We start from the raw sequence: 27,243 nt of genomic DNA on the forward strand, positions 1-27,243 counted from the left end.
GTAAAAAAAAGATTGAGAGTGGAAACCTTTCTCAGCTGTTCATTTTCATGCAAGTGTTTGTATTACCTGACCGTCTGAATCCCCAGCAGGAGGAGGATCAGGAAGGATTCCTGGTAATTGTTTTCCTGCCTTCGTGTCTCAGACAACTTAGGTTTAAGTGGCTGTGTCAGAAGATTTGCTAGAGCAGTAGGGATTCTGTGGGCTAATAATTCTGAGCTGCAAAACTATTCTGTTACTGCAGTGCATGAAAAATGTATAGCTGTAGGTTGGCGTGTAGGTTTGGGTCATCACAGCATCAAATATTGGCTGTTGGTGTCTGTTTTGGTAAACAAGAGGATCCTGTGTGGCAAATAAAGGAGTCCCCACAGAATGGTGTCTTTGGGTCGCCAACATTCAGGCTTTGTTCAGGGCCGGGAGAAGGACGTGATCAGTCACGCCTGTCAGCAGAGCTCCGGCTAATTCAGGAGCCAACGCGGCCGCGTCGCGGAGTTTGCTTCAGGGACACTTACAAAAGAGCTGTTTTCACAGTGCCTTGCAAACCTTACCGTCCTGCCAGAGGTGGAGCGAGTAAGAAATAAACATGAACATGCAAAAAAAAAAGGAGAGTTCCCCGTGGTCATCTTGGTATGAATCATTGCAGCTGTCTGACATCTAAATACCACAGAAATGTGGGCTGCTCGGACAGATGAATTTGGAGATACAGCGTATTTTATCTAATGGATGTTTTTGTCTTCTCTATTTTGCTTGCAGTTTATATGGAAGGAACTAACAGTGGCATCTAGTAAAGTGCCAGATGTGATAAAAATACCTTCTGAATGAGTTAAAATGTTGGTTGTAAACGTGCGGTTTGACTGCTTCGAGCCCTCTCCTCGAGGAACAGTGCTTACAAGCGGTGGTGGTGTTTTTAGACTTGAAGCAGTAACAAAGTGATGGGTATGCGAGTAGGAAACCAGCGCCAGAGCTACCTCCTCATCGTCCCCCTCCTCCTTTTGTGTCCTCCTCCAGCCCCAGAGGAGGAAGCACAGAGGGAAGCTACTGAAGTGCCATGCAGATTTTCCTCCTGGGCAGCTGCCAGGTGTTCAGGGCAGGGTATAACACATGGAGAGCTCTGGCTCTGAATCAAAAAGATCGCAGAAAAGTTGACTGCGTGGTGGCTTTCACGGGACTCAGAGGGCTCGGGGTGAGACGTGGTAGAGAGGAGTAACACAGTGTTGGCAGCTGTAATGGCTTTCACGTCCTTCTTTGTGTGCCCAGGTATTGGAAGGCAGGGCGGAGAAATATAGGACTAATAAATGCAAATTTTCCTTGTGTGCATCAAGAGGTTCTCATTTATCAGCCTCTTGAAGAGTGCTTATGAAAGATATGCGTGCTTTTCAGAAGAAGATGAATGTCCTGGCATTGTCCTTCTAATTTGGTTGACCCTTTTGAAAGATAATGGATGGGAGTAGCCGTGTTTGCTGCTTAAACTTCAAAACAGGGGCCGCCGTGACTACTGCTGAAATAAATCCTGCTTCTAGAATTAACGCTTAATTATGCTCTGAACTCAGATTTTGTTCAGGGATATTCAGAAACATCTGTGTTTAAAAGTAGTAAGGGTTGATGTATTAAACCTCACGGTTTCTTGTTAGAGTTGTAAGATGTGTATCTATTAGTGGTGGAGGTCAAGGTAGGAAGAAAATGTAATGCCTTTGGCTTGGAGTAAATAAGTAAATAAAATCACATTCCAGATGCCTGCACAAAACAAGTGGAAGGAAGTTACCAATGGGCAACCTCGGTTGCCAGATTTGTTCACAAAAACGAAAAGATGGGAATCAGACTGTGAAGGCAGAGTGACTAGTTTGGTGTTGTCCGAAATCTGCATTTATTGTTCCTAAGGAAAGCTTAACAGCAAGGAACTTTGAGGAGCTGTGGGCTCCAGATGCTCATGACTTACTGAAAGATAATACTTTTGTAATTTAATGGGGTTTTTCTTTACTAGTGCAATTAAATGTTGCTGTAGAAGGAAAAGCAGAATTGTAATTGTCATTGTGAACAGTGATTGAAGAGTGAGAAATGAGACGTCTCCATGATGTTGCAGGGAATTAATATGAGGTCTGTAAGGGGCATCACAGCAGAAGGAACAAAGGTGGCATTTTTTGGTCGTGGAGTCCAGCGTCAGGGGCTGGCTGGAGGTGGCAGTGACCGCACGGCAAGAGGTGACGAGTAGGAGATGATCCTGGAGTCCTGAGCCTGGCCGGAGCGTGAGTGCCTTGGCGAGGCTGGGGAAGTGCCTTGCAGTAAGGGAGGCGATGAGGGGATTAAGGCACGTAGCATCCTGGGTCCTTGTTGAACGTGTCTTTGAAAACCAGGGAAGCTTTTTCATCATCTCTGTTGAAAGAAAACTGCAGTGTTCGCGTTTTGTTAATTTATTAGGTTACAGCGCTGGATGCAGTAAGGAGACAAAACCATTATTGTCCCACCACTGATAAAATCTGGAGGTAGCTTGCGTGACACGCGCAGAGGTATGAGCACGCCACCGATTTTATTGCTGTCAGATGAGTCAGTCTGTGCAGTGTAAATATGAGGCTCCAAAGACATAGCCAAGGTAGAGAGAGGCTGGGTACTGCTTTTCCATCTGCTTGAGAGAGCTTATTAGCAGCGGGTAAAAGCTCGTAACTGGTCCAGCAGTGCTGTGGTATCAATTTAGAAAATCCATAACATGCTTGAAGCTCCCTCAGACTTCAGTGGATTCAGCTTTCTGCCACAAGCACCCGTGCTTGTTGGACCAGCAAGTAAGTGGATGGCTCTAGGAAAAATGAGAGTATGATTAGAGTAACAGAACTAAGAACAAACAAACAAACAAAAAGCTTTTTGAGACATGTGAAGTCTAAGTGCATATTCACTTTTTTTTTTTTTTTTTTTTTTGGTGGAGAGTTGATAAATGGACATGCCAAAGAAGAGCAAGCGTAGTATCTGTACTCAAATAAGCATCTGTGGAAGAGGATGGCAGCTCTGCATAGAGCTCAGCAGCACTTTGAGATGCATTTCTAGCACAGTATTTATCTTAGAATAACAAAAATTGTCTCGATCCCTAGGTAGACGTATGGGTTTGCTATAGAGGGTGAGCAGTGGATGTAGAAAGAATTGGACGGTGACCGGAGCCAGTTTCCTTGTGCCGAGTAAAAATGGGACAAGACAGTGAGCAATCACTGTATGGTACCTTACAGGGTAGCATTAAGGTAGTGTGAGTTCCTTAATTTGGTATTAAGGAAAATTATTATTTTAAAAACTTTTATTACAAAACTTTACTGGGTGAAGACCTCTTAGTCATTATCTGCTTTGGACATTGTGCAGAGGATTACTTATGACTGTACAAAATGAGGAGTAACTTCAGTGAACCTGGGTTGAACGGAGAAAGATGAAGTCATGAAAAAAAACATTGACACAACGCCCTGGCCTCCTTCAGTACGTTAACATCTCTAAGAGTTTTCCTTGTATTTTCTTAAAATTTCCTTTCTCTCCTCTTCGTCCTCTCCCAGTCTGAGAAGTGCGGCATACCAGGTCTAAGTCACCTACCGGAGGCTGATACATAAATCGTGAGTCAGACCCAAAAAGCCATGAGCTGTGAGGACTCACCCCATTACCTGTTGTCCCCTAATTACATAGTTTAAAGGAGGGATACGTTGACTCTTAAGGCCTAAGTGTTTTCCTTAAAAACGTCAGCCTCTGCTGGTTGCTCCGAGGGGTCTCCTGTTTCCCCTCCTAACCCCTTCTGCTTCCTCCACATCCTCATCTTCTCAGCTTTCACAACCTTCCTCCCTGCAGCCTGATGGCCATCTTCAAGCTTTGTTTATATTTTCTTTGCCATTTTCACATTTTTCTTTTCATTACCCAGGCTTTCTTTCTGTCCTCCCATGCCTTTCATCTGTGTGTCCTGTAATAGCCATCCTGTGCCAGAAGCCTGGCTCACTCCTGCTACATCATTGCTTTCCCCTCCGTGTAATTACTAACCCCGTGCTTTACATATCATCTCCTGTCTTTATGTCGCTTGGGTGCCTTTTGCTGCCTTTATTCTTGTCTTTTCCTTTTATTGGCACTAATCTTGACTCTTGGATTGAAAACCTTGTCAGATTTGGTAAGGACTGCCCCAGTTCCTGCAATCAGATGATTACAATGGGTGCTTGTTGTTGTTGTAGTTTTTAAGGAGTTCCTTGTTCTCTTAAGGCCAGGGAAAAGCCTCCTGTCGTAGCTAGAGTGCCTCTTGCAGACTTGAAAGCCAGAAAATACACATAAATTCAGCTTAATCTGGGGGTCTGACTAAGGCCTGTTGAATTTGTGTGTATTGATTTAGTGACTCCCATATTGTCCCTCTCTCCCTTTCCTTCAGGTAGGCCCCGTGTTCCTTCTGCCACCTCTCCCTCTGTCCTCCGGCACGAATGGGCAGTGGTTGTCTTTCCTGAGGGCACCCTGAAGTCTGCTAGTGTGGAAATAATAAGTTTAATTCTCCCCAGACCTGCATCAATAGGTTGTGATATTTAAGTCGAATATTAATCTTTAACACGAAATGACTTCCAGGCTTGTTGCTAGCTCACGCACCAGCTACGCTGCTGTCTGAACGTGAGTGCTGACGATCTCCCTTCTGCAATCAGGATCGAAGCTGTCTGGAAGGAAACACTTTGGGATCGGAGCAGAGGAGTGTCAGACGTTGCTGGAAGGCTGGGAAGGGGCTCCCAGGATCTTGGGGCAGCTGCTCGCAGTGGAAGCAGCAGCAGCCGTGTGGCTGTGGTGCTGGGACACAGACATCGACTCCCTGGTTTTATTTTGGGTAGAGGAGTGCAAATGGTTTGGCACATCCAGCAGGCTTTCTTGCAAATATCTGTATCAGTCAGTCCTTTTTAACATACTGAATTATCCACTCCAGCTTTAAAATGATGTCTTAAATGTGTGCCTCATACTTTTTGCACCAGTAGGTGATAGGCTTGCTGTTTGTTTTTAAATCAGTGAAGACCTTTATCTGTGATATATTAATCCTTGCAAGGCATGGAAATTGCCCTTCAGTGAAGCATGGGCTATTGGTTAGTTGAGTACAGTCTTTTTAAAACCGCATTCCAAAATGATTATTTGGAAATAGTTATTTCTCCCTGTCTAATCAGCGACCTGAAGCTCCTGCCTCGAGGGACGAGTCCGAGCGCCGTAATGAAAGTTTGGCCTGACTCAGCTTGTTGGGGGCTTGAAATATGAATAATTTTCAAATAGAAATTTTGAGAAATGAAAAACGGTGGTCAAAGGTTTTTGTTGGCTTTGTTTTGTTGTTACTGTTGTTCCATGGCCTATACGTCTCTTTGAAGGCTATTTTCAGGCATACAGGAAACCTCCAATGTAAGCCTCTTGCCTTCTTTCAAAAACTGCATTTTTTTGCATTTCAACAACCCATGAGGGAAAAATCATACGATCTCCCAAACTGGAAAAAAAAATAAGTTTAAAAATTGAAGTTAATTTGACAGTCAAAGTTGTGCTGTTTACTAGTAACGAATGCATTAGTCACTATTGGAAAGCTGTCACGGGAAAACACTTTTGATATATATCTTTTGGCATTAAGAATGGTAGAAACACTGCACAGGTTAGCAGCTGGTTGAATGGTTATGAAGGACAAAGAGGTTTGGATCTATGTAAAGAAGCAGCTGCTGACATAAATTTGTAAACCTTCACTTATTTACGAGATAAACAATTCTGCCTGCGGAGATAGTTTTATGACTTTTTATAGGTGTGTGTATATATATATTATATATAAATGTTTTTTTTTTTTTTCCCTCTCCCAGTGCGAATTAGGAAAGTGTGACCCTTAGGCTATGTTTAGAAGTTTTTTTTTGTTTTTTTTTTCAGTCATCTGAGCTGAAGAGAAGAAATTCCTATAGCTAGCCATTATGATTAAATTTTGCTTGCATGGGCCATACAAGAGCAAATTCAGCTCAGTCTTGATAGATTCATGTCAAAATGTGTTTCTTAGGTGAGTTAATACAGGTGTCTTTAGTAATCTGGGAAACTTCCAAAAGAGTCACTGCAAACAGATCAGGGAAATCAGCTGAGTACATGGTTGGAATCAAGGTAGAGAGGGGCAGGGAATGGTATAGTAAATAATTTCTGTAATGCAGTCTGTAGTGTTAAAATGGTGCAAGTCAACCAGTAGCTTGTGCCCGTCTAGAATACCATCTGTGGTGTGTTTGAGCTGGTGTGAGACTTAAACTACTTGTTACTCCTGTTTCCCTCCTCAGGATGTGGAATCCTGACAATACCATTGCTTTTGAGGTACTGGTATAGATGTTGCTCGTCTTCTGTGGTGTTGCCCAGTTTCCAAGCAATGGGAATAAGTAATATGGCTTAAGATGTTCCCTACATTAGTTATAGTACTAAAAAAAATAAATCTCTGTAAGCAGTAGTAAATTGTGGTAGTACCAGATATGAGACAAGGAAAGGTTCTAAAGCTGGAGTTGAGGAACTTCTTTCATGGAAGTTTATCAAAGAAGATTTATCAGAGGGGCCGTGAGATGAGTTTCTTGCTGTTCCTTTCAGAAGTGGAATTTCTGCTTTACCTCTTTTGGTGTGGGCTGATTTATTTGTTTTGTATGTAAGGATTTGGTTAAGACTTCTGTTAAAAGGATCTTCATAGGACCTCAGCGTAGCCGTGAAGTGTAGCGATGGGTCTGTGCAACTGAGAGGATCTGGTAAATGGTCTGACTCCTGTCGGTCATGCTACAGGAGACACAAGTCAAAGTACTTGAATTTATCAGTGGCAGAATGGTGTGTGCCATTGCGTGATTATAGGTTTAAAATCACTTTTTCTAAGTAGTAATTTTCCAAAAATACCTTTTTTTTTCTTCTGAAAAGTTTTTTTTTCTTCCCCATTTTGACTGCATTTCTGTGAATTGACCTTCTCTTGTCTTATATTGTGGAGGTGTGTTGTTTTGGTCATCTTCATTTGAGTTTCGCAGAAGTCATAAATAGTCATAAATCTGCTAATATTTGTAGAAGTATTCAATAAATAAAAAAAGTTCTCATTGAACTACCACCATTTACTATTTAAAACAATCAAAGGAGTGCTACCATTTTGAACACCAGGAATGTCTCCTGTGTGGATCTTGACATGAATTGACCAGGATCACCAGTCCTTCTGCAAAGAGGATGCAGTATTTAAAAGCTGCCTTACTAAGTCACTCTCCTGTGCTTCATTTTGCAATAAGCCACCGGTGTTAAGCGTTCAGCTTACACTGGCAAGAGTTCAAAACAAAGGTAAACAGCTTTCCCTCTGTTAGTTAGTTGCTCTGTATTCATTCAAGATGCGTGTAACCTTTAGGTTCAAAGGGAGGGCGACTAGTTCTGCGTGAAAAATAAATCCTTTTCTGTGTGGGTGACTCTTCTCTGCTTTTGTGTGCCATTCAGATTTTACATACTAAGTCAGCACGATTGCTGCTGTGTACAAATACTATGCTAACCATAGGTTGAACTTCCTTGAGCTCGCTTGGGCGATCTGATGAGGACAGTCCTTCCATTTACGACTCCCCATTGCAGGCTCTCCTGGGGGGTCCCAAAGAGCAAAAACCACAGTTTTTTCAAATTAAAGATCCACATGTTTTGAAAGTCAGGTTTTGGGGAGCTCCCCTTCTCTGTGGAATGTTTCTATGGAATATTTCATTTTCCTGAGTATCATTTCCCAAGAGAAAATCGTCCTGCTACGTCCTACTTTGTGCTCTTCTCATATGAATTACCAACACAGAGTGATAATCTTGCAGCTTTTAGTCGAATGGTATATGATGTGAAATTTCAGTTTTATTTTTTTCATAAACTGGCAAGCCACTTGCACTTTTATACCAAAGTGTTTTGTCTTTGAGAATATTGAGATTTCAATTTGATGAAACAATTCAGACGCTTAATTTCTTCTCCATGTTGATTAAATTCCAAAGTGATGCTTCTTCTGAACTCAGAGGAAACACAAAAATTGAAAGAAAAGACCTCTGAAAATATTACAACAATATTTCTGCTTTAGCTTGCTCAAACTTCATGTTGTTGTTGTTGAACTCTGATATCCCAGAAGTATCAGATGAAGCAAGTGGTTTTTTCCTGGTCTATGAATTAATGGTATGTTTTCTCTTGAAATAATTACTTGCTCCTGCTTAATTTAAGCCAACGTGTTTTCATGTTCCCTCCATGGCTGAGCATCATTCATACAATTTAAATAATGAAGCCAAACATTAAAGACATCTTAAAAGGGAGAGTCGTGAAGGATCCAAATAAAGAGGGCAGGGCCTTTTTGTTGTTAATTCTGTGATGCATGTATAATTGCAATATTATTGAAATGTGTGATTGAAGTAAGGCAAAGAATATTTGGCTAAAACTGGAAAAAAAGAGTTGACTTCTTAGTGTCTTGTCCATTGACTTAAACTGAAAGCTTTTCTTTCTTTTTTTTTTTTTTTTTTTTATTACAGATAAATCAGACCGGTTACACTGCACAGAAATGGAGGTAAGAGAAGTGTTTTGTGTTCTCTGCTGGTGCTGATTTAGCTCAGTTTGTTTTTGTTACCTTAAAGTGAAAATGTAGAGTGCTTTCAGTGGGCAGTCTTACTGTGAAATGTTTGTAGTATTTATGTCTTCAAATTAACAGGTGCATAAAAGTATCTTAACATGGGTCATTTAGTCTCATGCTCAGAAAAAGAAGAAAGAAAGTCCATGTAGTTTTCAAAAAATGAGGCTGGAGCTACAGATAATGTAACCTCATTTGTTATTCACTTCTTTTAAATAAGTATCTTTGGTTTTATTTTAGAATATTTCATTTTAAATAATTTCTCTTGGATAAATTATCTTGGTGTGCTTTCTAAAGGACTAGTAGATTGTGGAATAAATATTTAGTGTTAACAGAATTGGTTGGCGATTTTTGGCAACCCAGGAATTTGGACAGAAGCAGAAAAGATAAGTGATCTCAAGATTATTTTTCTACCTCAAGGTGTCCTGTTTTCATGTGCTTTTAGTATTTCCTTTAATTTATCACTTGGTGATATGGGGCCTAAGGAATAGTTTAGGTATGTCTTGCTGGAGTAGCAACAGAATTGTAAAACCAATTCAAAACGGCTTGCTTTATATCTTGACCATTTTTTGACTCCGTGTCTTTGATCCTAAGCTGTGACTGTTGTAAGAATGCTCAAACCACCATTTTGTCAGATCCACAGATTTAATCCAAGACTTGAATGAAAACTAGGTAGACCTTCTTGCTGAACAGGATGTGGACTCACAACTGTTTGTTATGATACAGAGCAAATCTGATGGCCTACTCCTTAACTAAACTTTTCCAGCAATAAATAAAAATATCTGCGTCCTTTGCAGGGCAGTGTTTTCTTCTTGTCTTTGAACTTTCTTTGAAATGGAAAACTGAGTTTTTACTTCAACTGTTCCACTGCTACCTCAGGCTGGGCCTGGAGGTGGTAGGGCCAGTGAGGGCATCTTAATTGGTGGGCTGTTTTCTCATCCCTAATATATGTGGGGGTGACAAACGGCTGTCGCTAAAAGGTTTGTACTTAGACAAAACTGGGTATGAAAACAGCTGGTTTAATAATAAAATGGAAGGCCCGCTAATTGAACTACACATGGTAAAATGCCAAAGCCATCCAGGTTTTTGCAGCTGTTTGTAATAAAATGGCAACGTTCCTTCAGCAGGATGCAGTCTAAGGAGAAATTCCTCACTGATACAAGTCCAGAAATTGGAAGTAGGCACATTTTGTTTCTCTTTGTGCAGTTCAGATTAAGCAAATGCATCCTGTTTTTGTTTCAGCATTTGTAGAAACCTGGCTCATAAATCTCGTACCTTACTTACAAATGATAATCTAATGTGTCATTTGCTTTGCATACTAAACATTGTTTACAATTTTCCTTCGTGTTTTTTAGCAGAAGATAATGATAGGCCCTAACAGTGAAAACAGAGATGATAAACCCTGTTAAAACGTATTTTTTAAGAAAACATAAAATATTTCACTTTGGTATAAAGTAAAAATGCTTTTGTTTCAAAAATGTCTAATGAGAGTCAGTTGGACATCCTTTACTTCATTATCTTCCTTGGAGAGAGCTGTTAATTTTTCATATTTTTAAAAAATAGTTTTGTTAATAGTTAGAACAAGTTCAGCAGGTTAGAATTTCCCATGGTACAGATGCGCCATTGAAAATTGTCTCTGATAAGCACTGTGACCATTAGCATATTGACTCTTCTGTTTATCTTTGTCATCTTGAAGGAGCCTGTGAAGGAGTCAGTAGCTTTTTTTTCTCCTCCAAAATTCCTTTGGGGCTTCAGCTTTAGCCCTGGCGGTGATGATGTTTGTGTTTTTCAGAACTAGGCATTCAGCAGAGAGCCTACTGCACGTTGTTGATTCCTGTGGAAAACTGTGGCCTGATCAAATGTATTAGAATTTGTGGGAAGCTTCTTAGAATTGTAAATAATGATAATCATATTTCTTTTGCAGAACGTGTAAGCGATCCTAAGTTGATATTCCATGTATTTCAAGCTAGTGATTCAAGGTGTGTGTGAAATTCTGGGTCCAGTTGCCATAGCCATAGTGGGAAGATGGGAGTAAGGAATAAGGTCACCTTATTTAATCTGTGTCCGCCTGTGTCTCTGTTTGTACATGATGATAGCATTACTTCGTTGTCTTAACCAAGGTGGTGAAGTGGTGAAGATTATTTAAAATATGCCAGCCTCATTTGTAAACACTTAGTACTCATATAGAAAGTATTCTGTGAATGCTCAGTGATTCATATGTAGGAGGGTTTAATTGCCATGTATTTCAGAAGACCCACCTAACTGAGCATAGGCTTGTTGTGTATGAATAACGTAGTTAACCAGCATCTATGCAAATATAAAGGTACATACAAACTCTCACATTAGTTTAAAAGCCAGGCATGAATTAAATACCCTGTCCCAAACAATGGTGAATAAGCTGTTCAACATCCATCAGCTCATGTCAAATCACAAAATGAATCGTTTTTCAAAATGTTTTAAGGAGACTGTTGCGTGTTGTGTATGCAAATTCTATTTGCAAGCCATTGATTACATGTGTCTCGTAATTATTAAAGATGTTAACATACAGTGAAAATTATGGTACTTGTCTGGGAAACTAAAACTTCTCTTTCAAATCTCTTTGATTGGGAACTTAAAATATTGACTATTTCAGACAATAACTTAGGGAAATAAATGTATAGGTTACATAAGGATACTGTTTCTACTTCAATACAAATAGGAATGTACTTGTTACTCATTATATTGACTCAAACAGAAAATCAACCACTTCTCATGCTAATGAAAATCCGAGCCTGCATTTAATAGCACAGAATGTTAGGCTTTCAAAAGATGTGTCATAATTTTGCATTAAAAATAATGCCACACCTACATTCAAGAGTGTTGCATACTCAAAATTCAAGCAGTATAAAATGGGTTGATTTAGCATATCCTAATATCTAGGATTCTTTTTTTAGTCCCTGGTGCAAAGAGAAGTAAGATTGTGATTGAGGGGCAGTTGCAGCAGTGAAGAATCACTGTCTGCACAGTGGTGATCATTAGTTCTGCTTCGCGAACTTTACCCTTACGGTGCCAAGGGAGGAGAAATGTCACTGCAAGGAGGACAGGCAGAAATGTTCTTGAGAACAATTTCCCATAGTGAAATATGGCTGACTCTTGTCTTCCAACAAAATGAGTTTTGTTTATACACTGAAAAAACACAAACCAAAATTCTCTGTGAGTGTATGGGTACAAATCTGCTAATTCCATGAAAGCTCTTGGTTCCCTGTGCTGTTAAGAGGAGAATTAGCAGGGATTCAGGATTGCTTCTTAGAAATCAAAGTAGAATCACACATCTTTTCTTGACAGCATTAAGTCATGCTCCAGCATTAGGTGCCTCTTCTGATGAGTGAAGCGCTCATCACTTGCTGATGGGATTATCTCAGAGATGATGCACTTCCAGCCTTTGAGGGACCTGTTATTTTAGGTACCTGGAAGCCCATTATGCTTGTTTCTTGGTGTGGTTCCTCTGTGGCAGGCAGTCATCTGACCTCCTGATTTGCCTGGATTACTTCATAGCTGCAACAAAACAACAGGCACTCGATTAAATTGAAAACACTCAGGAAAGTAGAATTCAGGTTTTGATCTGCTGTGTTTTGTAACGAGCTACTTTTTCAAGAGGAACTCTGTCGTCCTTGATTTGTATAAATGTGCACAGCATCCCACGAAGAGGTTGATCGTGGAGGAAAATGGATTTCTGTTGTTTGCTTGCTTTAAGCTTGGCACATCGCCCTTTTCATTCAACGCTTTCATTAAGAATACACAATGAATATTGGGCTGGAGAACTGATCATGTATTTGACTAAGCTGATTTAGAGATAGTCAAATCCTGCCATCTGTCCAGGGTCTTAGAGGAGAAAACAACTGCTCCTTGTAAAGGCTTTGTAATTTTGCAGCGTAGTATGATGTGCCTGCAATAATCCGCTCATCCTAAAGTCACACGGGATTTGTGACAAAATCTTCATTCGAGTGATGCCGCTGGGAAACCTTTCAGTCAGCTGGGGAAGAGCAGAGAGGCAAAAATTCAGCCCTGCTCTTCTGACAGGATTTCAGGTAATGGCTGGTAGAAGAATAGGCCTCACCCCAGCTTTGATCCCTCCAAGGAGCATTGTGCATGTAAAAAGCATAAATAGCAGAACATGGAGCAGTGACTTAGGTGGTGGTGTCTCTGTTAAATCTCAAAGCACAAAAATGTTCCTCGTGCAGTTAGTGCGTGAAGTCATTAGAATTACACAGTTTTATCACAAGATTAACTACAGAAATAGAAGTTTGCCAGTTCAGTTTACATTACTCTGAAAGGGATCTTAGAGTGTGGGGAGAATACAAGTACAAGTACAATACATTTGTACAAGTCTTCAGTCTTTGAAAAACCTCTTCCTCTATTGGTTCTATTATATTGTTTGATACGATACCTATCATACGAATGATATGCTGTCATATCTACAGTAGCTGTCATATGTATTGATTGATGTGATAGCTATCATATTAATTAGCTTTAAGGTGCTAGTTTTCTCGTAGACAAGTGCCAGTAGATAAGTTTGCTTCTGTGTTCAGATCAAGAGAAGAATCCGAGTGCTCAGTCAAACAGCAGGGAAAACTTAAGCTTTAGGTATTGGTTGAGTGCATACAATCTAGTAGTCCCTTGTATTGTCCATCTTTGTTTTTTGTGTGAAATAAAAGATAATTCAGTGTATGAGAATGAAAGGAAAAATGCAATCTTTCTTTTTGTTGTTGTTTTTGTCACTGTAATAATAATAATAATAATAAGCTACAAACATTCTGGCTTTGTTCCTGGCCTAATAAAACCCTCAAAGGCTTCTGAGATACTATGGCACTGCTTTTCCATGAAGTCTGCTGGTTACGGATTCTGTGATAGAGATGCTGGGTTTTCCAGCCTCTTCACAAAGTACCAAATTGAGGGGGGAATTGTGGCAAAGGTGGCAACTTTTATAAACATACACACAATATGCACATTAAACTACTGATAGAAAGGAAGAAATCATGCTTTCCAAACAAAGAAATATATAAAAAAAGGGCATCAGTTACATATATTTTTTTATTGGTATGTCATAATTTTGATTTTATGTTTTGGGATTTTTGCAGGCAGTATCTTCATACTGCAGTTCAACATCTACAAATACTAAATTCTAGAAAAAGAAAAGTAGAAGAATACAAAGGTTAAATTATCATATACAAGTTTTTTTCATAACTTGAGCAGTTCAGACTTTTCTTACACTAATGTAAAATTAGGTCTGATTTTTTTTTTTTTTTTTGCATAATGTGTTTGCCAAAATTTATTGTCATTGTGTATGTGTGGGTTAAATATTTTATGCTTCTATACTAGTATTTTGGCCTATATATTTTACAGTGCATAACTTCTGATGTGTGTAAGATTTGTGAAGCAAATCTTTTTATAAAAAAAAAATGTTTTACTGTGACTTTTACTGGCTACAGATATGGCACTGCAGCAATTTTTAGGGCAATTGATATAACAGATATTCTGCAGAATGACAGTTCTTGCTTACTGTATGAAATCAAGTAGGTTTATAGAAAATTCAAACTGATTGGTCCTAACAGACAGATTTCAAAGCACTGGGGCAAGATCCCTGCAAAATACTTAATGATAAAAGCATAATCCAAACAAGGGGTGCACTTTCTGGGGATGACTAGAAGCCAACTAATATTTCTTAGTATGATTTCATGGAGGGAGCTCTTCTTTTTTATTTTTTTATTTTTATTTTTTTCTCCTTTGTGGACTTTGCCTAAGGCAATTCTGAAATTAATGTGAAATGCACCTCTGCAGTTCAGTGAGTTCGCTTTCAGTGGTAAGCTTGACCTGGTGGTATGGTGTGGGCTTTTTGATCTGGGGAAGAAGGGATGACAGCAAAAACAAGCAACCATTCTTAAGCATCTCAATTATACATTCAGTACTCCAACAGCCACAATATGAAAGTATGCAGAAGATTTAAAGCTGATGGAATAAAAAGTACATAAGACGTAGATGAAAAAAGCACACAAAGAAGCTGATTTGGCATATTGTGCAGTTATCACTCTTTTCTAACTCAGTTATTTCCTATTAATTTAATGCCTGAAAGAAGCTTTTGTTTCCATCGGTAGTCCAGTGGGAGTTAGCGTATTTGTTTTTTAATGTCTAAGGTGCATAAACTTGTGCTTGATACTTGTCTCTACTGTCTAGAAGCTAAGTAATTGTTAAAAATCCAGAGGATCCTACTGGCTTCTTATCCAGTTGTGAAATACTTCTTTCATCACGAACCTTATAAATTTGTTAGTCTTCAAGTTGTTAAAACTTAATTAAGAAATGCAGTGATGTGGAAGAAAAAAGTGACTCTTTTGATTTTTTTTTTATTGTTAGCTGAGAGAAATACTAATGATCTAACATTGAATCAGAGCTTGCTTTCAGTAAGTGCTGCTGGTTTTTTATTGCCTCTGTGGTAGGTTTGAGATATTTATTGTAGTAGGTAGGACTACAGGGTTTCATTCACATCTTAATCTCTATTTCTCCTTCTGTTGCTTTTAATCCTCAGAAAAAGACAAAACAGAGGAATGATACCAAAAATCTTGTTATTGTGCTTCCTTTTCCTAAGTCTTGTAACTTTGTGTTTCCCTTCTGCTTTGACAGTATACATGATAGGAAGTAGACGTACAGTGCAATATGAGTAGAAGAGAATAGTTGAGTTGGAAGAGATCTTCAGAGATCATCGAGTCCAACTGACTGACATCTTTAGGGCTATCCAAAAATTAAAGTGTCTCTTCAACACTGACAGGCATGGGGCTCCAACCACCTCTCTAGGAAGCCTGTTCCAGTCTTTGACCACCCTCAAAGTGAAGAACTGTTCCCCCAAAAAGTGTTTCTCTCTGAAGATTTCCTTTTATTTAAGCCATTCTTTCCCTAGGTGTCCATGAATGGAACCTGTACCACTTCCATCCACGGGGCACTTGTGCTTCCTGTGATGAAGGCATAGTGCTGAATAGGTTCGGTGGGAAGTTTGATGTTTGAGAAGCCAAGGGAAGTCAGGCTTCTCCACATCATTTTTTTTGGAAGACTGAAGTGTACTTCGGTGACCTGTTTAAGTATCTGAATATAATGTTGCATTTTTCTTTCCAGATACTCTTACTTTAGCTAGGTTAGCTGTATCACTGCAGGGCCCAAGTAACCTCCTCTGACTAAAGTGGGTATTAATGGCGTTCTGTGAAAAATAAACATCAAATTTTTGTAATATTTTATAGTTCTACTAAATTATTAAATCACTTTAAGTGAAAAAAAAATTGCTCATAGACCTTTTTATTATTATTTATTTATATCTCTAATTGATCTCTAATTCTTATTTCTCAGAGGCGGGGTTTAGTGTCTTTCTCTGACTCTGATATAGAAGCCCTTGAATGTCCAAGTAGCAGCGCATCGTAGTTGGCATGCCAAGAAATGTTACGTGGTTAATGGATTAGGCTTATTTTAAGTTAAGATAACATAGTTAAGATAACATAGTTACTTTTTTATCAGTTTTGAATTTGGTCAGTGGTCAAAGCAAGCAGGAATTCAAGGGAGCTGAAGATTTAATTTCACTTCAGTTCAGTTACCAGGTACCAGCTTCCTGACCTAAAACATCCTCTGCATTTAAATTGTAAATTTAACCATTAAGAAAATGACACAAGGATAGCAAGATAAAACTAATAATATCAGTAAGTTCATTTTTTGAATACTGGAGAGATTTGAAGTGAGAGAAATACTTATTTATGAATGAAGTGGATCCAGAGTGTTCCCACCTACTTGAACAACACCTACGCTCTTCAGTACTAGCGTGCGCTACCGTTGAGTCATTTTAACATTCCTGCTTTGAATCCGCTTGGAAATATTGATCCAGTTTGTCTAAACTGTATCTATATCAGATTTAGTTTATCTGTATCTATTATCCTGTGAAGGAAATGATGTTTTAATGTAGAAATTCTCGTTAGTCACTCCCACTTCTTTTAATGTGTAGAACTCCCAACAATTTATAGTTGGGAAAATAACATTATGAAAGGCTTTCTTCTTTAAATGCAGCTTTAGCTAATGTAATGAAAGTGAACACATGGAATTTTTATGTACTAGTAGACAGCGTGGCTCTGTTTAGCCTTCGGTTTCTCTTGCCTTCATATGCTGCCCTGGCTATCCACTGGGAGGAAGAAGAGCTGTTGTCATCTGGTTTTGATCATGCAGAAGCTTTAGTTATTGCAAGAGAAGGGAGGAGAAATGTGGTCTCCCCTCTTGGGATTTCCAAAGGTCATTTGAGGGAAATACTGTGAATAAAGCTTAACTGTAATTTTAGTCAGATGTGCATTTTCAGTAGGTTAGTAACAGAGCGGATCAGATGTTCACAGTAACACCATCCCTGAGCATTCAAAAACCACAAGACATGTACAATGACATCATCAGAAATTGGTTAATACATACTTAAATGCTTTTTTTTTTTTTCCCCAATTCTATGACTAAATGCTTTTCTTCTAATGAACACTAATATGTAAATTCTGATTTAAAGCACTTGACCTGAGAAGCTGAGACGTTCAACAAAGCAAGATTTGCTGTTGAGTCATGAGAGCTTGCAGCACTGTGAACTTTCTTTGCCAAAGAGGGTACAGAATCTGTCATGGGGCTTGCTGAGGGAAAAAGGAGTTTTTGTTAGTTTGCACTTTCTTTTGTTGGACTTGACACAGTGCAACCCGTTCGAGCTTTTGTACTGGAGTGAGCTCTTTAGCAACTGGTAAGTTTCAGTGCGCCCCATGACCTACTAGTGTGGATGTTTTCATCTTATATTGCTTAATTTTGTCTGGCATTTACCTGTTTGTAATGTTAATCGTTATAAAGAAAGCAAGCTCCAAGATCTTTCCTTAATGGCATGAGTGAAAGACCCTATGAATGTTTCTTGGATTATCCTTCAGTGTTGCTGTATGCTGCAGCAGGTGGATTAAAATACTTTGATTTACTAAAATGAAATACAAATGGTAAATTAAGCATGCAGATAAAACAAAGGGGTGACTGCATTCTAAATGTTTCATCATGTCCCTTTCTTCTATTAACCAGAGGTTAATATAGCTACATAATAAATTATGAAGTACCTGTAACACCTTCACCTTCAGCAAAAAGTTAAGGTTAAATAATTAACTAGGATAAGGCAAGCTGTTCACACTTCATAGATTAGCTGCTGCTTCAGTTAAGGAGGTAGGGACACTGTTAAACTGATAGGGAGGAATATGTGAGGGAGAAAAACTAAGCCTGAAACACCCCTGTCCAGTTCTCTGTTTCTCACTTTTAGCATACCTTCACTTCCAAGCCTCCCTCTCCTGTTTTCTCTCAAAATCTCTTATAGTTCATTCATTAACTTCCTTTATATCCGTTTCTCTCTGAACAAAAAGTTAGTCACCTGCTTTTGTGGGTGTCTGTTACTGTCTCTGCCTAGTATTTGATGACTGTCAGTGTTGCCATCTCTGCTCCAAGTGTGTTTTTTTGTGTTTTTTTTTTTTACAGCCCCCTGCACCTCTGCTTGTTTGCTCTGTAGGGCCTTGTGGATGTTGTACTGCTGCCTGAATACATTACTTCTCCGCCGTGCATTTCTCATTGTGTCTCTATCTTTCTCTGCTATCTGAACTTGAGATATTAGCGTTATCTTTGACTCACACTCCTTCCTTTCCTCCAGATGCTTGCCAAGTCCTTAATTGCTGTCTGCTAAAAGCACCCCTCTCTTCTCTGTTGCCAACATGTTAATTCAGGCTTTGTTTTTTGTTGTTGTTTTTTTTTTTTTTCTTTTTTCTTTCTTTCTTTTTTGGTCTTGGCTAATGCAGACTGCCCGCCACCTACTCCTTTCTAGGTAATGATGAAAAATATGTCTTCAGAGTTTTTTTAGAAGACTCTTCTCTGGCTGCATCGTGGCTTTGGGTCGGTGCGTGCTGCTTTCCCGTTCACCTCTGGCCTGCAGATTCAGGTTATCTCCTTCATGCTGTTGCAAGTCTGGAGCAGACTTTCACTGCAAAGTAAACAAGTTGCCTTCAGATGCTCCATCTGGTCTGTTCCTTGAGGAGGATGTGCCATTCCTCGTGCTGTGGGCTCCGCTTGCTTTGGAGCCAAGGCGGTACGAATTGTAGAGAGAACATGGATGTCCACGTAATCTTCTAAACTATGTTATTGCTAACCCCAAATCACCATTTGGTGATTGTGAATCAATGCTTGCTTTTGAATATGCTTTACACCATCTCAGATTATATTTATTTTTTTTTTCTGGAGAGTGCTGCTTGTGCTTGAATATCCCATTGAGCCTTTCACTTTTGTCCTTGGACTGAAAGCTTCGTGCAATTCCTAGATCTTCAAGGAATGTTTCATGTAGTTGGGCATGGAGAAAACAAATCCAGCTGAAACTATGAAAACAGTGAAGTAATTTGTGGTCTCTGGCCATTGGCCACTGTCTTACCTTGTAATTTTCCAGAAGAGCTGCTCCTGTTTATAACTCTTTGTATGGCTTACTACTGGAGCTTGCTTTAAACCTACAACTAGTAAAGCATGCAGAAAATAATTCTTTTCTCTTTTCTTCTTTTTCTTTTTTTTAAATCTGTTCATATGCTAACAGAAGTAATGTTCTTAATGAACTTTGTTGGCCAGGATGGGTTTATAATATTGAACATCCGGCATTGTTTTGTTTAAATTGTTCTTGTTTTCTGTTCAGTGTAATCTACTTTGAGGACTTCTGCTGTGGTTTTGTGTAGTAAACAGACTTCTTATTTTGATACATTTTTCTTCAAAATCTGGCCTTTCCTTTTGTCAGCTTTCATTAATCTTTTTATGCAGATCTAGTACTCAGAGGTAATGCTGAACCTAACCTCCTTTTATCAGTCTGGCGCTTTCATCACGAATTGTAAAGGACCTTTGACAAGTAGCACTGCATGTACAAGGAGAGTCAGTTGCATAGGTGTACCTGTAACATTTAAAGCATTGGCACTAGGAAAATGTATGGAAATACAACTTGTTTTTACCATTGCAGAGTTGTTCCTAGATGTTAAATAAAAAGTTAATCTGAAAAATTTAGGTAAAGACAGTTAAACGAGAGAAAAGGAGAAAAACATGCTATTGTGATGGATGAGTTTTACCACTTATTTGGACGTAATAGAGCAAAATTATTTTTCAATTTAAAGTACTTCATTCTCTTACATAAGGAAAATGCTTATTTAAAAGTTAAGATCTTCTCAATTCCTGGCCTCCCAGCTTTCTGGAATGTTGTCTGTTTGCAAATCTCAGATCCTGCAGTTGATGTCTGTCTGTTATGCTACTTATACATGCAAATGCAATGGCATACTTAATAGCTTAAAACCCAGAGCAGCAGTAGATAGATGAAGTGTGTGCTGAACCTGAGGTTCTCCGAGTAGTCCCGGTGACTTAATTATGTGGTAGCCAAGATGAATGACTTTTGGGAGAAAATAAAAGCTGTTCTCATTTTAGAGAAGGAAAAATCAAGCTCAAGACATTAGGGAAATTGTGACATTCAGTCTGTGTGGCAGAGCCAGCGCAGAATCCAGATTTTTTAAGCCCTAATCACAGAACCAAAAACCTTTCTGTAGATTTTACAAACTACCTGAAATAATATGCCTATTTTTCTTTGCTGCCAAGACAATTCTAATACCCTTGAGAGACATTTCATCAAAATACTGTGAACTTACTTTCAGGCTAGACTATCCCCTCTCCCCCCTCCCTTTTTTTTTCTCCTGTGTAAATTTCATAAATACTTTGAAAACCTATAAAAGCAGTAACCCATTCTCTTTCAAATAAATCTCTTATCTTTCAGGGCTATATATGTGTGTGTGTTACTGTGCTAGTACAAAAGCAGACTTTGCTTTTCTATTGTTTACTTGCTTGCTGGCAGTAGATGGACTGAGCGTTGTTCCTACACAGAAGACAAACCCACCCCTATCTTTCCTGTAAATATTTCAGGAAGTGTTTCAAAACTGAAGTAGTTAGAATGTTAGGGGGAAATCAAAATGAACAGCTTTATGGAAGAAAAAAGCAAACTTTGGGGGATATGGAGCAGGAGTCTTATTTAGGTACAAGTAAAGGAAGAAGTTCAGTAAGAAGGCAAAGACACATCAAAAACTAATATAGAATGGGGAAACAAAGGTACCTCTTATTTACTGCAGCATTTGGAAAGGCAGTGAAATACATGAAGAGTGTTGTCATTAAAATGCAAATGAAATAATGTTTAGCTTCACAGTGTGGTAATACTCCACTAATAAGTAGTAGGGCAGAGAACTTGAAGGGGAAAAAAAAAGTCTGACAAAATTGAGCAAGTTCATGGTCCTAAAAATAGTATTTCATTTTACAGAATCTGCCTCAGAGGGCTGGTATCATTTTTCAGCAGATGTATCATGAACAAAGATATAATCATTAAAAACAGCCTGAATCTCACTGCGGATTTACATTTCAACAGCACTTCTATATTCTTCCAGCTCTTCAAATGTCATATTGAAATACAAACTGTCAAATTAATGAGGTACCAGGCACCTTCCTGTCAGTTCCTTTTTTTTCTTTCTTTTTTTTTTTTTTTTTTTTTTTTTTTCCAGATTGCTCATATATGTATGAAGATCTTGGCCCTTCTATCTTGTATCTGTATGAATATCAAGATAGTTTTCTCCAGGCAGCGGGCACTGCAGCAGATACTGCAGATGCTGTCTTTCATTTCCTATCTTGACATGGGAACCTGAGTGTTAACAGGCAATTGTATTTGTGTTTTTGTTGCGTGTAACTAAAAATACACCCTTCACCGAAGGTGATAGAATTTATATGACACTGCTTTTTGTTTGGTTGGTTTGGTTGTTGTTTTTTGTTTTTTTATGTGGCCTGTTCCAGTTTTTCAAAAGTGAGTGTGATGGCAAGTTTTTAAAAGCTTCCTGAACAGAAAACAAAAGTGCTGTTTGCTGTGCTTTGTCCCTGTTTTTTGGCTGCAGGAACAACGAACATGAGCTGCTTCAGGTGTTACGATAGTTGCAACCTTTGCAGCTTTGATGCAGTGAAATTCAGAAATGTTATGCTTGGAAATTGCGTTCTTCAGAACAGTTGAACAGAAATTATAAAACAGTATTGTTTTGTTAAAATCTGAGTTCTTACAGTCCCAATCCCCTATCTGAAGCAACTACACGTGTGCTTATGTTTATGTTGATAATAAGTTTGCTCGGGATATGACAGTTCGTCTCTCTGAGATAGCTCCCGTGTTTGTTCAGAGTCTGGGTTACTGGGCAGCACCAACACCCGAGAGCAGGGATTCTCGTGGTGCTCATCGAAGCTCCTCTGTTGTGGCTCCCCTGTGACACGCAGAAGTTGTGGTTAAGAGCGTGTCATCCCTCTGACTCATCCAGCACAACAGGAACTGTGTTTTATGGATGTGTCCTTTTCTGAATTTACTTTTTTATGACTCATTGGAGTCATAATAGAATGATCTTGACTCATTTCTTCTATTTTTTTTTACATCTCTCTATCCTCAAATAATTATTTTCTAATTAATTTGCCTGTCAGCCCTTCAGTTCCTCAGTGAATGAGGATCCCAGTCTGCTTTTCCTTTGACAGTCTAGCAGGCAGCAGTCTACCTCCTGAGCACAGTCTCATCAAAGCATACTTCTTGGTATCCAGCCCACAGTGAGTATTGCTGCTGCTCTGGAGAGGTCTGGGCACTAAGCACAGAGCTGTCAGCGGTCTCGTGTCCCACAGACAGAGGGAACAGAGCCCACGTCTGCAGAATCCCTCCTTTGAAGGGTGATGGGTTTCTGTTTGGATCATGTTGACCCCGTTGGTGTTGCAGTCTAATGCTGGCGTTGTCCCTGGCTTGACCTACTTAAGCTGTGGCCTTGGGCACTGCAAATCTCAGATGTCCTCAGCATCCCAGTGCAGGATTTCACCTGCAGATCTCACAACAGTACCCCGAGGGAGAAAAAAGACATAAAAAAAATAATAGCCTGATCAAAAGAAACTGCTCTGAATGGGTACAGCAAAGGATTGTCCTCAGCCACAAGTTCTGCTGAAGTCTGACTGCAGCTGCAACCATTCCACTCTCTGATAACACTGACAGCTAGAGATTCAGGATCCTCAATGTACAGTTGACTCTTAGGGATGCTTTGTCCCTCTTACCATCTCCTCTCCATCTGTTGTGTGTTCTTGGTAATCTGACCATGACCTACAGACTCCTGCTGCATGACACTTGGTCCTGTTGCCATTGAGAAGGGGGAATAAAGCTCCTGCAGTCCATTTTAGAGATATAATTACAATACAAAGTCTCAGATTTCCTTTGCTTTGTCCATTATAGCAACTGACTTGAGGATGTCTTTTTCCTGGGTCAAGAAAAGCAAGCCTCATCTTCTTCCAGCCTGCAGAGAACACTGTTAGATCATAAGATATTAAACAACCTGATTCCTGTGTCATGAGACACTGAACAACACAATATCCTATTGAATTTGTACCTATGACTACGTATTTACTTGTGTGTTTTTCTGTGAAGTTTGTCTTCCTGTTAACCACATCATTATTGATGAAGAGACATTGAACTGTTCCTCTATAAGCAATTCACTTGTGTTTTCCTTCTGGATGCACAAAGTTTGAGCCATATTATTTGCTCTGAATGTGAAGAGCTGTCTTTTAATATCCACAAGTGCAAACCCTTCACGTTATCTCTCAGATATTTGTCTCCACTGTGGAGTAACTGTGGGGGTTGGCCATCCCCACTCAAATCCTTTTGACATGGCTGATGTGTTGTGCCATGACTGATCTATATGAGCTAAGGCCTTGCTGAAAAGTCTGTCAACAGTGTTTTCTGTTAAGGACTGTGCTGGGCTTTGGATACTTACCTGTATGAAGGCCTCTGTGCTCTGCTCTTTCTTTGATAAATGTAAATCTGTGGCACCAGGCTTGAAATTGGCCCAAATTATAATATCAATGAATCATAATGGAGGTTAGAAGGGAGCTTTGGAGGTCATCTGGTCCATCACTAATGACCAAAGATGCTCAAGACAATGCTAACCTCAAAGTTAATGGGGTTGATGAGGACCTTGTCCAGTCAGGTTTTGATGGCATCCAGGGATGGAGATCCCAGAGGCTCTCTAGGCAATCTCTTGCAGTGTTTTGCCACCCTCACTGTGGAGAACACACATGCAGGCAGTCACCCAAACACAGAAAAAGAAATTCATAGCAGTAGCTGTAGTTACTTGAAAATAAAATCCACAGGTATGGGTACATTCTTTCTGTCTTCCCTTTAATCTTAGCACTTGTCTGAATTGCAGGTTGAGAAATACTGAGGGCATGGAGGTTAGTGCTCGAAGCAGAGCGTTGATGCAGCAGCGCAACATGAAAGGTGACTCTGTGAGCTCCTTCTCATGATGCTGTAAAAGCCAGAAACACTTCCCAAACTCTAGTGCTTATGGTACACAGTTGCTGCTGTATACTGAAACTCTGGATCACAGATAGTGAAGAACTCACTTCACTGGTAATAAATCTTTTGCTCCTAGTTTTGTTCCTTGTATTTCTCTGTTTGGAAAATGGCTGGTTTTGATCCAGCAATTTCACACCAGTCCTCAATGAGTGATCTTATTTGAACTTTGCCAATCATTCTGAGATTTCTTGGATGCAAAGCCCATACTGGATAATGCATAGTAAACAAAAATGCACGTGTGTGCGTATGTATGTGTATTTGGTTTTCTCACAGTAAAATAGTAGACAAAAAGAAGGTGTAGTGGATATATTGGTGTTTACTATTAGCAGTGGGCTTCTATTGTTTGTATTGTACACATGTAAAACCCCACCAGGAATTAGTGTGTGTTTTACATGTAAAAAGTCAAGTTAGACTTGATAGCTTTTTGTTAAGCTGTGGTAGGTAGATACATGCTCATTCTGAATATGTAAGTATCAGGGAGGAAAAAAAAAAGTTTCCCTTTAAGATCATGTCAAGAGGCATAGAGCCTTGTGACTGGTCACGAGTTTTAGAAGAGACTTCAAATCACTGAGCCTAATGTAAAGTTTACTGTTATTTAACAAGTCTTATGGATAGTAGTATTTAAAATACCAGCATGTTTTATCATAATGTATCCAAATGTAATCGAATGATCTTGAAAAGACTGTTAGGTAACCATTGTTATTAGACAGTTGGATATACTTCATTTTCTGGTTTAGATGGTATCACTGTTTATTTGCAGTAAAGCCGATGATGAAATGTTTTCCAGACGTATGAGACTGGACAGTTTCTACATTAACTTAGAGCTCTTTGTGTAACCTAGATCTCTCTCACTTTGTTGTGTGCATATTTCTTTTTTTTTTTTTTCCCCATCCCACATGGATGTCTCAAATTTAGATAAGTGTTTTCCAATGATGACTTGTATTGACGTTGCATACCTGATATTATTAAATATTTCTTATAGAAGGATAGCTGCTCAATAACACCTTGTATTATAAACCATTTACTCATAGATATGCCTATTTATAAAATTCAGTTTTTAAAATGAGAAGGTTTCAAGGTTGGCGAATACTTTTATGTATTTCTCAAATATTAGTGATGTTTTCTTAGCTACTTATTTTGTTAAGCTAGCCTAAACATGTGCCGTTTGGAACATTTTGGTGATCTGTTAGTTCATGTTGCTGTAATGAAATAATTTATTTTAAAAAGACCAGACCTGTGTGTGTAAATCAATCCTTTTTATTGCTTCTCGAACGCTGTGAGTCAGGGTTATTTTAGCTGCGTATTTGCCTGCATTATCCTCTCCAAGTATTTGATGGAAAGAAAGTTCATTTGTTTTCCAAGTGCAGAGAGGAGAGAGAGGGAGACTGATGCATGGGAGTCCTGAAATATTTTAATAGCTTGGGACGCCCACATTGACCTCGCGTATGGAGATGAGGTGTCAGAGATGATGCAGGGAGGTTTCAGGGAGGAGGCAGGAGCATTGCCCTGGCCGCACAGGCTTTCGCTGACTCACTGAGTGTCACTGGGAGTGTAGGCTGGTCAGATGGCTAGGAGGAACGAGCCCTGATAGCGGCCAAAACAGGCTTTAGTTTCCTTAAGGAAAGTCAAGAGGCCTGTAGGAAGAACAGAGTAAGAATGGGACAGCGGAGACAGCACCCGTGTGTGCACTGGGGGGGCTCGTGCACACCAAAACGAGTGTGAAATCACAGGAGTCACAGTAACACGATAGGCAAGAATGATTTGCAGATGTGAAAGTTGTATATGTGGTTGTTTTCGGTGATTCCTTCAGTAGTTGTTGATATCCTTTCTTTTAAAGGAAGGCCTTGTTTATGTGATACTGTTGATGGATATAATTGATATTTTCTAAACAGTATAAATAAAAAAGCTGTTCTCTTACCACAAAACCATCAGTGAATTTATTACATTTTTTTCCCTGGGAGATTCCTACATATAATAAACTTCATTTAATTAAAAAACAAACAACATAGGCTTGTTACTAGATCTCATGATCAGTTATGAAACGAGTATAGTGAGCAAATTACCAAATCTTCTTTATTCAGCAAGATGAAGTTTCTGCTTTCTTCCTCAAGAAAATAACTCATATTTTGTCTCAAAGGTTCTACAGAGTTAGGAAAATTCAAGATAGCTTGTGAGAGAGCTACACTGAACACTAACTTTCAGAGCCCACGTATATTTCAGAATCATGCATTGCACAGTAAGTCTGGACACCAGGATTGTTCTTGATGTTGACTTCAGACATCTGATTTTCAGTATCATTTTGTTTCCTCATAGTTGCCACATACCGTTCAATAGAAGAATACACCTTTTTTTTTTTTCCCTACAGAAGACAGTGCTTTGGGGTTTCCTGGCACCAAGGCACCGTGCCCATGTCAGGGCCCTGCACACCCACCCTGAGGAGAGGCCAGGCTGCCCGTGCTCAGGGCTGGCCCTGCTGTGGTAGAGCTGCAGCCTTGGATCAGATTGCTATAAAAACAGCTATGTGAGGGCTGTGGTTTAGAGCCATGAGAAGTCTCATCCCCCATGTTCCTCCTTCCTGCTCAGGAACAGCATTTAGGCTGAGCCTTCGCATTTTGTCTCTCGAGCTGTGCTGCAGCTCAGCCTGTGCCCTGCCATGTCCCTCGCTGAGCCTGACGTGCTGACTTGCCTTCCTGGCTAAACCTTAACCTGCCTCGTCACCGTGGGACTTCTCTGCTGATTGTGGACTGTGGCTGACCCTGGTTTCTGTCACCGGACCTGCTCTTCCTTTCCTGTTTGGGTACCTGGGGCTGTGTCCCTAGTCAATGAGGGCACTGCCCCTGCCTGTGTTGTGGTCACCCTCAGCTCCTGACTCGCCTTCCCTTGCTGCGTTTGCTGCTTCCTCACACTGTTTTCCTTACTCCTTCAAAAACAGGCAAGCATGTGTCCTTTCTCTGGTCACAGCATAGAAATTACCAGTACAGTAATTATAGACACAAATGGATGGTGAACCCTGTAGGTGGAGATGTGAGTGCTCGTTTTCTCCCCCAACTTGTGCTTGTGAGTAGAGGTGTGCAGACCACAGTATACAAAGGATTTTATGGCAAAGTTATGAATGATCTGGCAAAGTCATAACTTTAATGCCTCATCCAGCTTGAGAGCATCGTAGTGGGATATTGAATTAAATACTGAGGAGTTGTCTCGTGTTTGTTGTGGTACTTTACCATGCCCT

General features: G+C 39.6%; 1 protein-coding gene across 1 annotated transcript in view; it reads left to right on the plus strand.

Annotated features, from left to right (window-relative positions):
• Nucleotides 1–27,243, plus strand: part of SPIRE1 (spire type actin nucleation factor 1) — a gene marked incomplete at both ends in the record, with an annotated part of 122,961 nt that overhangs the window by 2,130 nt on the left and 93,588 nt on the right. Inside the window, one exon of the mRNA XM_084283080.1 lies at nucleotides 8,460–8,494. Within this exon, the coding sequence (XP_084139206.1) occupies nucleotides 8,460–8,494 (35 nt within the window). The remainder of the gene's footprint in view (nucleotides 1–8,459; nucleotides 8,495–27,243) is intronic.

Source organism: Netta rufina (genome assembly GCF_964035555.1).
Source record: "Netta rufina genome assembly, chromosome: 2".
NCBI lineage: Eukaryota > Metazoa > Chordata > Aves > Anseriformes > Anatidae > Netta > Netta rufina.